Genomic DNA, 13,073 nt, shown 5'->3' with positions numbered 1-13,073 from the left:
ATCGGTGCTAAACGCCGCCGTGTTTAGTTTCGTTTCTCAGTGGTCACTATGCGATGCGACATGGAAGAGGAAGCGCCGTATCAGCTGCAATTTCCGGTCTATCTCCGGCGAAAAATTCACCATTTCCGCAGCTTTGTAATGTCCTCCTCGTCGCTTCTCTTTCCAAGACCTTGTCTCAGTCGGGTACACGGAGCCTCGACGCTAATTCGATTCCGATTTCGGAATCTGTCGTTCTCCAGATCCTTCGTAGAAGCTCCATAGATTCTTCGAAGAAGTTAGATTTCTTTAGATGGTGTTTTTCTCTCCGTCCGGGATATAAACATTCAGCATCAGCTTACTCTCAGATATTTCGTACTGTTTGCCGGACAGGACTTATCGGAGAAGTTCCCGATTTGCTTGGTTCAATGAAAGACGATGGTGTTAATTTGGACCAGACGATGGCTAAGGTATTGCTAGATTCGCTAATTCGTTCGGGTAAGTTCGATTCAGCGTTAGGAGTTTTGGATTACATGGAGGAATTAGGAGATTGCTTAAACCCTGGTTTATATGATTCTGTTCTTGTTGCTCTGGTGAAGAAAAATGAAATGCGTCTTGCTCTGTCTATTTTCTTTAAGCTTTTAGAAGCTTCTGATAACCATAGTGATGGTACTGGTGGGGTTATTGTAAGTTATCTTCCTGGAACGGTTGCTGTTAATGAGCTTTTGGTAGGTTTAAGAAGAGCTGGTATGAGGTCAGAGTTCAAAAGGGTATTTGAAAAGTTAAGGGAAGTAAAAAGATTTAAGTTTGATACATGGGGTTATAACATATGTATTCATGGATTTGGTTGTTGGGGAGATTTGGATGCTGCATTGAGTTTGTTCAAGGAGATGAAAGTTCAAAGCTCAGTCTCTGGGTCTTCTTTTGGTCCAGATATATGCACATATAACAGCCTGATTCATGTGTTGTGTTTGTTTGGAAAAGCAAAAGATGCTTTGATTGTATGGGACGAACTGAAAGTATCTGGCCATGAGCCTGATAATTCGACATATCGTATACTGATCCAAGGATGTTGTAAATCTTACCGGATGGATGATGCAATGAGGATTTTTGGTGAGATGCAGTATAACGGGTTTGTCCCTGATACTATTGTGTATAATTGTCTCTTAGATGGGACACTTAAAGCAAGAAAAGTCACTGAGGCTTGTCAGCTGTTTGAGAAGATGGTTCAAGAGGGAGTTAGAGCTTCCTGCTGGACATACAATATCCTAATTGACGGGCTTTTTAGGAGCGGTAGGGCAGAGGCTGGGTTTACTCTGTTTTGTGACTTGAAGAAAAAGGGTCAGTTTGTCGATGCCATTACTTTTAGCATTGTTGTATTACAGCTTTGCAAGGAAGGGGATCTAGAAGCAGCAGTAAAATTGGTAGAGGAGATGGAAACTAGAGGTTTCACTGTGGATTTGGTTACAATTAGTTCACTCTTGATCGGATTTCACAAGCAAGGGAGGTGGGATTGGAAAGAGAAGCTAATAAAGCACATACGAGAAGGAAACTTGGTATCAAATGTTCTCAGATGGAACGCTGGAGTGGAAGCTTCGCTGAAACGTCCACAGAACAAAGATAAGGATTACACTTCAATGTTTCCAAGTAAAGGAAGCTTCCTAGATATCATGAACATGGTGAGTTCGGAAGATGATGGAGCTAGGGATGAGGAAGTATCACCTATGGAAGATGACCCCTGGTCATCATCTCCTTGTATGGACCAATTAGCACACCAGAGCAGTCGACCTAATCCCTTGTTTGGTTTAGCCAGAGGGCAGAGGGTTGAAGCAAAGCCAGATTCTTTTGATGTAGACATGATGAACACCTTTCTATCTATCTATCTGTCCAAAGGTGATCTCAGCTTAGCCTGCAAATTGTTTGAGATATTCGAAGGAATGGGTGTAACCGATCTTACGAGTTACACCTACAACTCCATGATGAGCTCGTTTGTCAAAAAAGGTTACTTCGAAACCGCCCGTGGAGTACTTGATCAAATGGGTGAGAACTTTTGCGCATCGGATATAGCAACGTACAATGTAATAATCCATGGATTAGGAAAAATGGGTAGAGCCGACTTAGCCAGCGCTGTTCTCGACAGACTCACAAAGCAAGGAGGATACCTAGATATTGTAATGTACAACACCTTGATCAACTCTCTCGGTAAAGCAAACCGGTTGGATGAAGCAACACGACTGTTTGAGCACATGAAGAGCAACGGAATAAACCCGGACGTTGTGAGTTACAACACGATGATCGAAGTGAACAGCAAAGCAGGGAAATTGAAAGAAGCGTACAAGTACTTGAAGATGATGCTAGACGCAGGTTGTTTGCCTAATCATGTAACCGATACAATCCTGGATTATCTTGGTAAAGAGATAGAGAAAGCAAGATTCGAAAAGGCTTCTTTTGTAAGAAACAAACCAAATAATGATCCTTCCTCATAATTTTTTTTTTTTTAAATGTAATTTTCCAATACAGAGCAAAATTAAAAGATTATAAACAAAAGAATTCATCAGTTGCAATCTCAAAACCTATTGCAATCTCTAATGATTCAAACGAAAAATTTTAAAAGAGGCCAAAGAGAATAGAGAACCCAAGAAGCATAAGCCAGACAATGTGGATCAAAAGCAGAGCTTGTCCAGGAACAGACAACCCAACGCCATTACCAACATCACAAGCTCCTTGTTTAGCGACACGAACACCATGGCACAAAGCATCTGAACAACCGCACCAGTAAGTAACGCTGTCTTCGCCGCAAACCGGATCAGCCCTGAAACACTTAACCGGACATGAAGCCGGTTTAACCGTTCCTTCACAAAACTCGCCGTTGATCTTCTCCGAAGGTAACATAATCGCTCCTCCTTTAACAGTCTCCGTCGAAGGGTCAGCGGTAACCAAAGAAAGATTCAGAAGAATCAGAAAAAGAAACGAAATTACGGCCAATGACGGCGAGATCGTCGACATTGCCGAGATTTGGGTATTGAATTTCGCCGGAGAATCTGTCAGAAACCCTAAAATCTGAATACGAGATTATTATTTTTTTGGGTTTTTTTTTTTTTTTTTTTTGGGTTTTCCTTAAAGAAGGTTAAGAATCTGAGAAGAACGCTGTTTCCTCTCTTTTCCTGAAAGGAAACAACGAAGGAGACAGAAACAAAAAGAAGAAAAAAAAAAAAAGAATTAAGAAAAATCTTTGACAAGTAAGACTATATATATTTAATTTGAAAGAAAAAAAAAGGAAACTTTTTATTTATTGATTGTTGAGAATTTGAGATGGAAAGAAAAAGAAAAGAATGTTATAAAATTAATTAATTAAATATTAGTGTATGTGTTGGAACAGTTTGGTATCAACGGCTACCAACAAATGGAAAAAAATAAAACAGCGCGCATGCTTATGCTTTTACAGTTGGCTTCCCATGTGGCGAACTCTAACTCAGAAAAGGTGAATAGAACTTCGTGCCGTTTTAGCTTTAGACATATGAACTTTTTGTTGTCTTCAAAACCGTGTGAGAACCACACGGACACGGTGTGCACCAAGTCAACAAGTGAAGAAGCAATTAAGCAAACATGAAATAACAGAGGTATGTGACCAATAACAAATATAACTTATTAAGAATTTTATAATTCACTATCTCAATTTATTTATATAGAACTAAAAGCAAATAATATTGGGAACAAAATCAAAATTCTTTATAAATCAAGTCCAAGTGTCCAAACTCCAAAGCATGTAAAGAAAAATTAAATTGTAAAAGTTTCTCCATTTATATTTTATATTTTATTATTCTGTGTTTATTAGGAATATGTGAATGTGATGTGTTGTTATGTTACCCTATTACTATCATGTAAGCTTATGGTGTTTTACTCTTGATATATAATGTATATCTTATATTAAAGTATAGAAAATTTATAGTTTATCTTGATAGTATTAGAGTATATGTGTAATTAACCAAAATAATTTTGAGATTATATATATAAAGTCAAATCATTTTGACAAAAAAAAAAATTAACCAATTGTACTCATATTATAATATATATATATATATATATATAATCATCCTAATATTAAAGATAATGTCATATGTCAACATGAACTTGGTTAGAAGAATAATAAAGGAGGCAGTCCACCAATCTCTCTGCATAAATGATGAACTTCACAATGTGCACAAGGCTTTGATCAGCGTAAGCAATTGTAGTTCTTTTCCCGTCAAAATAATCTTATATTAATTAATCTTATATTTATTTATTTTATATTTGTTTGATATTAAAACAGATTTTATTTATGTGTAAGCAATCAAAGAGCTAGATACAGTATTGAAAGTTTAAAAGAGGTTCGGGATCTCAAAGTAGTTAATGTGGCTTCTCTCGAAAAAGAATTACTATACTTTATAGAATTTTTGGAACATAATATATATGGTTTAATAAACAAGCATGAGGTTTGATTAATTTTGCCTTTACATAAATTTTCTTTTACTTTAATGTGGTTTGTGTAGTTTTGTTTAACATCACCTATTATTTTTGTTTGACATGATATTGTTCTTTTATGAAATGAAGGTAGTGAATATAGTAGCGAAAACAATAAGACTATGAAAAGACTTAGAATAAAGCATTGGAAATGTTAAAATAAGGGCTTGTTAAAAATGTGGATCTATTAGAATCGAAAATAAAAAGTTAGGACTCAATAAAATTATAATTAGTTCTTTTTTTCTTCCTAAATGAAGTTACATGCAAGTCTTTATTTTGTGTTGGAAAAAAAATATATAATAATGACTCTTTGCACATATTCTGATAATATCTAGGGGAATACATTCAATAAATTAAATAAACTGTTATCGCGATAACTTACATATTATTTGTTAAATTAATACTAATATTATTCATCATTGATGATATATTATGTGCGAAGATATTTAAATATCTGAATAATATGTATATGCACATGGTAAAATAGTTATTATACGGATAATATTTATATTAACGTGCTAAGTTAGCATGCTAAAATATTAATTAAATTAATATTTTAGCATGCTAACTTATTCAATATCTGATAAATTGAAATTTAGCATGCTAAATTATTAAATATTCGATCAATTAAAAATTATCTCCTATCCTCAAGTTACCAGGTGGAGTAGCCGAAGTTTTGTTTCTGACCATTAGATGAGTCTTTTTCTCGAATAAGATATTAAATATTTTAATAATTTCATATATACATGGTAACCATAGTTTTTAACATCTTCCCAAGCGTCTTCAACATCTTTCCAATCATGACAAATTTATTGCTCTTTGGTTCACGTATAGGGATAATGAATCAGTGAATCAAAATCCTACTCTATTACCATATAGGGACAAAATCATCAGCTAAATAATGAGCTAAATATTAAAAGATGAAAGTTACAAACTTAATAAAAAAAATCAATTGAGTATATGAAATATAGTTCCCTTAAAATAAACTGAAGTAAATAAATTTATCGCTCATTCGTTTTATAGAAAATTATGTCATCAAAACTTTCATGGTAATACGAACGGTGATACCGAAAATTAGTAAAATCGTGTGGCTTCTAAAGATTATAATACCAACTTTAACATTAAGATCTTCATATAAACTTTGAATTAACGACTTTATATCCTTGTACAGTCGTACTCAATCACCTTATACAAACATTTTCGGTACAAAAATAATTGTGCTGATAAAAGTATTGATATCAAAGTAAACATGATAAGTCAATTGTATATACGTCTTAGTAGATATGAATCCAAAGCTTTGATTCAAAGAAGTTACATAAGAATGTAATAAAATCATAAGCTGATTCATGGTTAATTATATCTTATGGCTCAAATAACATGTTTATACACTTTGCATATACAGTATAATGTTAAATCACAATGATAACTCATGAAGGCTAAGCTACTACAGACAGTACGAAACCACACTTTATCGATCTGAACCCAAAGAAAAAATAATATTTGTTGGCGATAAAAAAAAATGAGTGGGCTTTGAAAACCAGACCAAATTAAAAAAACGGTTATTTAGAGAGGGCAAAATAGTCATAAGCCCAACACCATTAAAAACCCTAGAAAACAGAGTGGAATATATAGGGTTGCGCCACTCTTCTCTTCGAAACTCATCATCTTCTTAGTCTAAAGTCTTTTTGTTCTTGTTTCTTTGTTCTTATTTTTTCATTGATATGTTTGTGTGGGGTTCTTTTGTGGGGATGAATCTGCCTCCTTGAGTAGCTTTATGAACCCTAAGTTTTTAGGCAATTTCATATCTTGGCTTAGTTAGGAGGCGCAAATCAACATGATCATCAATACTTTTCTGTATTGTTTTGACTTGTGGCTTTTTGTTTTCGTGGAGAAGCTTCTGTTTTGACTTTAAACTCAAGCTACTTCCTCAAAAAGTTTCAGACATCAGTTTTCGAGTTCGTACATATATGCTATGTATACGTGTTATGTCCTTTAGCCTCCGAATAACGAGAAGGTGAAATATAGGAACACCTTCTGGTTCAGACAGAGGCTTATAACAAAACCCGAATCAGTTTTCGTGAGTGAAAAAGATCTCCTTTTTTCGCCCTGAAATCAAATTATCCTTTTAATGGGTTGATTCGAATATCTCTTCTGAATTGGTTCATCCAAGTTTTGTTCTTTTGTTTTCTGATTAGATTACTTTGATGTGGAGAGGAATTGGCTTCAAATGAATATAAATGCCCAATTCATGTTTTGTCCTAAACAGGGATCAGAAACTAAATCATATTCTTTGCCAAAGCTTTCACTTCAATTAGCTAAATAATTTACGAACAAGGGTACTCTTTCAGATGGGAGAATGTTGCAGTATCTACAATATCTGCAGCAAAAGTATATATGATGTAATTACAAACACATGTTTAGTAGCCATGATTACATGTTGGGAGAGATGTGGGATCACAGGATATTACATCATCTCATAGATCCAATATACCCTTCCTCACTGGACTTACTGTTCAGTCTGACTATAAACTCCAGCATTATCGTAAGTTGCAGCAATATTATCAAGCCAAATGTGTCTCATGGCAGCGTCGTATATCAATTCCTTTGGAAACTTCGATGATAACAAAACATCAAACACTTGCGGTGAAGGATCTTGAGCTCAGGTCTTTCTATAGCAACATAACTGCACAAAAGAGAGTGACCAGAGAAATACCTTCAAAGGCAATCATGGCGGTTTTCAACATCACTATGCCTCAACCTCTATTTTTCTCTGCATCCATGGAAAACAAATGTAATAGCTAAATACACTTGATATTTAAGAGGAAACTCAGATCTAAAGATCCACCTTATGTAAGGTCATGACTGTATGCAACTCTTATTCAATTAATAAAGAGGTCAGCCAGCATAGAGGAGGAGATAGTATGTTGAGCTATTGGCAAATGAAACCAGCTTTGATAATCAGGCTTTTAGACATGTCATATTAATGTGTATACTTTGACCTTACCTGATACCACCTCAAAAGTCATCTTCCGGTATGCCATCAAGACTTTAACAAACATATACCTAAACTCATCAAGTTTTATTTATACTCAGCTCATCAACTCGCTTGGTATAAGTATATTAAAGTGGCACAAATATGACGATAGGTCAAGAAGTGAAAAATCTGTTTATACTATAACAAAAGATTTGACTATTAAAAACAGATTCTTCACTCTAAAAATCCATTTTCCTTTGTTCAAGAAATTTCGCTTCAAGTAATTAAAAGTAACCTGGTTTAGGTGTGATGACCATGGTAGAAGAATCCTCTCCCCTGGAGCAGAAAAAAAAAAAAAAGAAGTTAAACGATGGACCGCAGCAGAGCATGTAAAAATATGGCTTTTTCTACTTTTTAAGAAAATCACTCTTGTTAAAGCAGCGACAGTGTTGGTAACAAAATTGTCTGGATTTTTTTTTTCCTATATTTGTCGTAACAAGACGAATCTGATTCACAAACTCTCGTGAACAGGATATGAAAAACTTTCATAAAATGTGTGTTGTTCAGTTATCTTCGAATAGGGACATATTTACAAACTTATACTCAAACATGTAGAAACACATAAATCAGTGAAAATCACAAGTCTAAAAGCATCAGTAGAGGCTAGAAGAACCATATAGAAACAGAGAGAAGAACATAGCATTTAGTTATAGCATTTAGACTGAGCCAGGTATAGCAAAATTTGCAGCTCAGGATAGAGGCTCAAGGATTGTACCTGTAATCAAGTCTGGAAAAAGAACAAGCGACTCTTGGACGACAGAACCTAGGTGCAGCTGGAATTGAAGCAACAAAAGCAACTCTCAGAATTAGTATCTAAAGTGTCAGCAGAATACTCAGACTTAAGTTTCGTAGAACCATAAGACCTGCAGAATCAACAAATGCAAACAACTTACCAACCTAACTCCTCCCTAAACAGTTGCCTAACCTAAGGTGAAGAAACCCAGAAAGCCCCAACGATGCTGAAGAACAGATTGGTATTAAGAACATATATTGAAGAAGATTCAACTAAAGAGCAGAAAGACATAATGGAAGAGCCATTCTTCCACAGAATGAAGCTCACATGGGCATAAGAAGAAGGCCTCACTGATAATCATAACAGGCTCTATCTTTCCACAATGGTTAATAACGCAGAACTGAGAATCTCATCTTCAAGAAGAAGCACTAAGAGATTGTCAATAGGAATGAAATTACGTTTACACAGAAGGGAGCAACAGCAACAGTGAGTAGACAGAAGAAAGAATCAACGAGAATGGTGAAGATATGCAATCTCAAAACATGTACCCTTACAACGCTCAATCTTAATACACATGACGAAAAGTATGGCAGAACGTGTTAGAAACAGTACGATTTGAATGGTTTTAGCTGGAATTAAGAAAAACTACGAGGTTACAAAATGCAGCAATCTTTTTATGATCACACAAGAAGTGAAAAGCCTTGGAGGAAAAAGTTTGATTTGCTCTGTTAACTTCAGGAACTCGTCTGAAATTGAATTATTAGTCGAACGAAAGAGACATCTTGTCCAAAATGTACAACACTATTTATATGCCTAGTTGTTATCTCTTATAATACAGATGATTTACTAACTTCATGGAAGAATAGTAATTTCTTGAGTGAAGAATTTTTATAGAGACATTATCATGAATAAGTGTATGCGAGTACATAAAGCTGCACAATTTTCAATCAAATTCGGATATCAAGATACTAAAAGAACAGAAATTCGTAAGCCTGATAGTAAATTTTGTATTCTTAGACGGATGGTTCCAATATGATAATAACCAAGGAAACGAAACAAATAAATACTACGATCCTTTAGAGTTTTACCTAAAACTAAAGCTTGGGACAGGCTTGGCTTCTCTTGTCTGCAAAACTTTATTCTTTTCGGAAACAGAGGGAGCTTAATAAACATCTTCAACTATTGACAAGAACAAGAGAAACAAAGTTAGTTAGAATCGTTTATTCTTTGTAAGGAAACAGAGAATAAAGATTGATGCTTACATTCATTATCATCCACCTGATTATAATCGTCATCATCATCATCAAAGTCTCGATTCTACAAAAGCAAAAAAAAAACATTTAAGAAGAAAGTTTTTAAGCAACTTAAGAAGAAAAATCACAGTGTTTCATTGTAGTATTTAAAATTTGGAAAACAAGTAGAACCTGTTCATAATCTCCGTTATCAGAGTCTTCTCCCTCTGATACTTCTCCTTCTTCATCATCTTCTCCTTCTTCTTTCTCTTCCTTGCCTTCAGCCTAACCAAACAAAACTCAAAAATGTTACTGTGAAGTGCTCCAAAAAACGGTTTTACTGGAAAAGTGTCTTTTTCATACCTTAAACTTAGCTTCAAGCTTTTCAAACACATCCAGTTTCTGCAAATCTGCAAAACAAAAAGCATGATCTTGAGATACTTATTACACTGTTGATATTAAAAAACAAATAAAACACAATGTACCTGCTTCTTGACTCCATTTAACTCTCTTCACAGGCCGTTCTCTTCGAGTATCTGAAGTCGCATTACCATTAATAAATCAACAATTACATCGACAACAAGACGAATCTAAAACGCATAAAAGTGTAGATATGAATCTAATCGAAACAAACCTCCAAGAAGTTCTTTAGGGAAGTTATCAGGTCTAAGAACAAGAAAATCATAGAAAGATCCCTTCTTATTAGAACTAATCTTCGGCTTCAACGAGTCTGAGTACCTCTCAATGTCAAAACTCTCATTCTCTGACATGATAGTAAAAAACATTGAGAAAAAAGCTCTTAGCTTTTAAGAGAGAAACTAAACAAAAGAAACTTCAAAGTAACAATACCTTTCGTTGAAACACCATCGCCTAAATGATAAGGAGAGTTTACCCAAAAATAATTGAACTTGTTGTTGCTTTTAAGTAATTCTGACTCTAATGTGATTGATTTGGGATCAGGTAACGTAATTTCCTGCCCATAAAAACAAAGAATCAACACAAACGTAAGATCAGCAATTGAAAAGATCAATTTTTTTTGGAGGGCAAAACCAAATTGAAGAGAAGTTTTGAAACTTACAGGGAAAATCACAAAAGGCTCAACTTTGCCATAGTCAGCGCCACCGCCTCCGTACCCACCTCGTCCTCTTCCTCGGCCTCCTCTCCAAGACATCTCCGAATGATTGTCTCCTTCGAAAACTTTCTCTGTGCTTTCCAATTCAGTGAGCAATTGTGGCCGCGAGAGACGAAGCAATTGAAGAAGAAGAAGAAGAAGAAAAAGAAGAAGAAGAAGACGATTGGGAAAAATAATTATTTTTCTAATTTAAATACCCTATATAGTTATTATATATCTAAATAAGTCCCTTAAATATTTCAAAGTTTCCTTTTTGGCCAACTAACTTAACTTCTAACAATTTTCACCATTTTGTTAATTGATCAAATTATTATTAAAAATTTAATAAGTCAAAAGACATTATTCATTATTCCAGCAAGATAATATATAATACAAATGTATCTCATTATTCTTCAAAGGAATAATTACAGTGCCTTTAATCTACACCATACACACATACATTAAAGAATCAATCTGTATTTTATCCGAGTCCTTTAAAAAGCAACGAATAAAAGGTACGATAGCGTACAACCCACGGGCCTCTCTCCCTCTATATTAACGTCGTATGCATCTATGTCTCTTTTACATCATTAGGTTATATCATGATCAGTCCACAATACAAGGACGCGACGGCGACTAATCACAAAACCAATAATGGCCATGGCAGTGATTATAACAATCCTTACGTCAAGAGTACTACTCCCACTTCAGCTTCTGATAAGAGTAAGTTTAGAAAATGATGTTTCGTGTCGTGTCTTAGTTAAGCTTATAGCTCTCTTAGTCTTTTTAAATAAATTTAATAATGTAGGATGATAAATCTTGATTGATATATATCTATCTAGGGTCGAAGGATAAGGTTCTTGAGGTGTTGAATTGTTGTGGGAAGAAAATAGAGGGCGTAACTCGCAAAGCAGAAGCATTAGCCGGCGGTTTAAAAGACCACCGTACGTGAGCCTTTATAAATATCTTGTCTTATATAATTCTTGATCATATTAGAACATATCCTCCGATTTCTTATAACTATAAAATATGGTCTATATATGCATGAAACCGGACATGAACAGTTAAGTTTAGTCCTAGCATAAGTGATGCAGCAATGGCTAGGCTTTCTCAAGGCACTAAGATGATTGTTGAAGGAGGACCAGGGAGAGTGTTTCAACGAGAGTTTGGTGTGTTAGCCGCAGAGAAACTTTTGGATTCGTTTGTTTGCTACATATCAACCACTACTGGACCAGTGACCGGAACGTTATACGTTTCCAACAGAAGGATCGCTTTCTGTAGCGACTATGCAATTCGTCTTCCTTATTCTGCCGGTGGAAATGTTGTTCCCGCATATTACAAGGTTAGACCACACGAGTTTCAAACTTTTTTTTGGTTATAGAGATAAATGTTTGTTCATTATAAAAAGATTTAGTAACTCAAATTGTCTTTGTGAAATATTTGTTTTCCATGTTCTTTAAAAAGAATTAAGAAAATAATAATTTGGTGTAAGCTGATTAGTAACTAAATTATGTATATATACTTTGCATTGTTTATCTCACCAAGTAATTGCAAGATGTTGTGTATCCGCAATTACCATACAAAAATTCTAATTGTATATAAATACCATTATTTTCAAAATGTTCAAACATACCACAATATCATTTACAAAGCATCTGAGAAAATGTCAAGAAGGGTTTCTCAATGGTATTTTTTGAACTGTCTAAAACTTATGGTGTTTTGGAACATCAAAAACTATATCTTTGGCATCTTAGCCTTTAGGTATTGTTTTCTAAATGCTACAAATGTTATGCTGGTGCTGCTGATATAGGTGGTGATGGAGTTGGAGAAGATAAGTAGCATTGTTTCATCATCGAACGTGTTAAAGCCGAGTGAGAGGTATGTGCATATGGTGACACGAGATGGGTTTGAGTTTTGGTTCATGGGCTTTGTCTCCTACACCAATGCTTTCAATTGTCTCGACAAAGCTCACCTCAATTCCCACCACTAATGATGTCTTGTAATCACATTCTAGTTGAGAATTTTATTATCACTAATAATAATTCTTTCTTGTCTAGTCATATAATAAGTATGTAACTTGTAAGAACTCTGTTGCCATGGTCTGGAATAAAACTTTGTGAGTATAAAAGTGTAAAAACCCTACTCGTTAGATAAATTAGAAGTTTAGCTAGGATGTATTGGTAAATCAAGAACGAAATTAAATTTGACTTCTAGGATAAATTGAGCTACAAAGTATGTAAACTTTAATGATTAGTGGTTGTTATTTGTTAACTTGCCGAGTTGGTATAGCGATTTCGTAACAAAGGGTCCAACTCCAATCCCATAAGATATTACGAACGATGTGTAGTGAGTAATGACGCAACGTGGCGATCATGTATACCTCTAACGGCCTAAAATTCTGTAGATTGCACCAATCAACGGCTAAGATCTTCTTTTGGCTCATTGGAAATAATAGTCATTGGCTGATTCAGTTTCCCAAGAAATGTC

The 13,073-nt window shown here is 34.8% G+C and overlaps 4 protein-coding genes, 2 non-coding genes and 1 pseudogene across 12 annotated transcripts; 5 read left to right on the top strand and 2 right to left on the bottom strand.

The window, feature by feature from the left end:
- The first annotated feature begins 21 nt into the window (after positions 1-21).
- On the top strand, positions 22-2,473 carry LOC17882634 (pentatricopeptide repeat-containing protein At4g01570). The gene has a single exon (XM_006289872.2). The coding sequence runs from the start codon at positions 54-56 to the stop codon at positions 2,460-2,462; it is 2,409 nt and encodes an 802-aa protein (XP_006289934.1). The 5' UTR covers positions 22-53; the 3' UTR covers positions 2,463-2,473.
- A 10-nt stretch (positions 2,474-2,483) lies between these two features.
- LOC17884218 lies at positions 2,484-3,184 on the bottom strand. The gene has a single exon (XM_006290064.2). It carries the CDS (start codon positions 2,980-2,982, stop codon positions 2,584-2,586), a length of 399 nt encoding a protein of 132 aa, XP_006290126.2. The 5' UTR covers positions 2,983-3,184; the 3' UTR covers positions 2,484-2,583.
- A 3,096-nt stretch (positions 3,185-6,280) lies between these two features.
- LOC111830256 lies at positions 6,281-6,423 on the top strand. The gene has a single exon (XR_002833640.1). It is a non-coding gene; the product is annotated as a small nucleolar RNA U19 (small nucleolar RNA).
- Positions 6,424-6,468: 45 nt separating this feature from the next.
- Positions 6,469-6,624, top strand: LOC111830263. The gene has a single exon (XR_002833647.1). It is a non-coding gene; the product is annotated as a small nucleolar RNA snoR138 (small nucleolar RNA).
- Positions 6,625-6,743: 119 nt separating this feature from the next.
- Positions 6,744-10,761, bottom strand: LOC17882668 (DNA-directed RNA polymerase III subunit rpc31). Of its 7 annotated transcripts, XR_002833483.1 has the most exons (12): positions 10,554-10,761; positions 10,325-10,448; positions 10,110-10,238; positions 9,961-10,011; positions 9,839-9,885; positions 9,668-9,760; positions 9,506-9,560; positions 9,332-9,422; positions 8,226-8,283; positions 7,481-7,786; positions 7,190-7,246; positions 6,744-7,087 (listed from the first exon to the last, which is right to left on the bottom strand). XR_002833483.1 is itself a non-coding variant. In XM_023781416.1 (8 exons), exons 1-8 carry the CDS (start codon positions 10,644-10,646, stop codon positions 9,406-9,408), a joined length of 609 nt encoding a protein of 202 aa, XP_023637184.1. In that variant the 5' UTR covers positions 10,647-10,761; the 3' UTR covers positions 9,210-9,405. The 7 variants fall into 7 exon arrangements, 1 of the variants encoding a protein (XP_023637184.1); XR_002833482.1 differs by having other exon boundaries at positions 7,190-7,786; XR_002833480.1 differs by having other exon boundaries at positions 6,744-7,246; positions 7,322-7,786.
- LOC111830024 lies at positions 7,335-9,048 on the top strand (annotated as a pseudogene).
- A 427-nt stretch (positions 10,762-11,188) lies between the features above and the next one.
- On the top strand, positions 11,189-12,702 carry LOC17883787 (GEM-like protein 2). The gene is made up of 4 exons (XM_006288505.2): positions 11,189-11,309; positions 11,429-11,530; positions 11,651-11,928; positions 12,397-12,702. Exons 1-4 carry the CDS (start codon positions 11,189-11,191, stop codon positions 12,574-12,576), a joined length of 681 nt encoding a protein of 226 aa, XP_006288567.2. The 3' UTR covers positions 12,577-12,702.
- The last annotated feature ends 371 nt before the right edge of the window (positions 12,703-13,073 follow it).

This window comes from Capsella rubella, unplaced genomic scaffold, assembly GCF_000375325.1.
Source record: "Capsella rubella cultivar Monte Gargano unplaced genomic scaffold, Caprub1_0 scaffold_6, whole genome shotgun sequence".
NCBI classification, from domain to species: Eukaryota; Viridiplantae; Streptophyta; class Magnoliopsida; order Brassicales; family Brassicaceae; genus Capsella; species Capsella rubella.
This window is presented reverse-complemented; position numbering and strand designations above follow the sequence as displayed.

Excerpts from the sequence above, each read along its gene's own strand:
- LOC17882634 (XM_006289872.2), top strand. The coding sequence starts at position 54 with ATGCGACATGGAAGAGGAAGCGCCGTATCAGCTGCAATTTCCGGTCTA.
- LOC17884218 (XM_006290064.2), bottom strand. The coding sequence starts at position 2,982 with ATGTCGACGATCTCGCCGTCATTGGCCGTAATTTCGTTTCTTTTTCTG.
- LOC17882668 (XM_023781416.1), bottom strand. The coding sequence starts at position 10,646 with ATGTCTTGGAGAGGAGGCCGAGGAAGAGGACGAGGTGGGTACGGAGGC. Across the intron at positions 10,449-10,553 it reads AGCCTTTTGTGATTTTCCCT|GAAATTACGTTACCTGATCC; the intron begins GTAAGTTTCAAA and ends TTTTATGGGCAG. Across the intron at positions 9,761-9,838 it reads AGCTTGAAGCTAAGTTTAAG|GCTGAAGGCAAGGAAGAGAA; the intron begins GTATGAAAAAGA and ends TTGTTTGGTTAG.
- LOC17883787 (XM_006288505.2), top strand. The coding sequence starts at position 11,189 with ATGATCAGTCCACAATACAAGGACGCGACGGCGACTAATCACAAAACC. Across the intron at positions 11,310-11,428 it reads CACTTCAGCTTCTGATAAGA|GGTCGAAGGATAAGGTTCTT; the intron begins GTAAGTTTAGAA and ends ATATCTATCTAG. Across the intron at positions 11,929-12,396 it reads TTGTTCCCGCATATTACAAG|GTGGTGATGGAGTTGGAGAA; the intron begins GTTAGACCACAC and ends CTGCTGATATAG.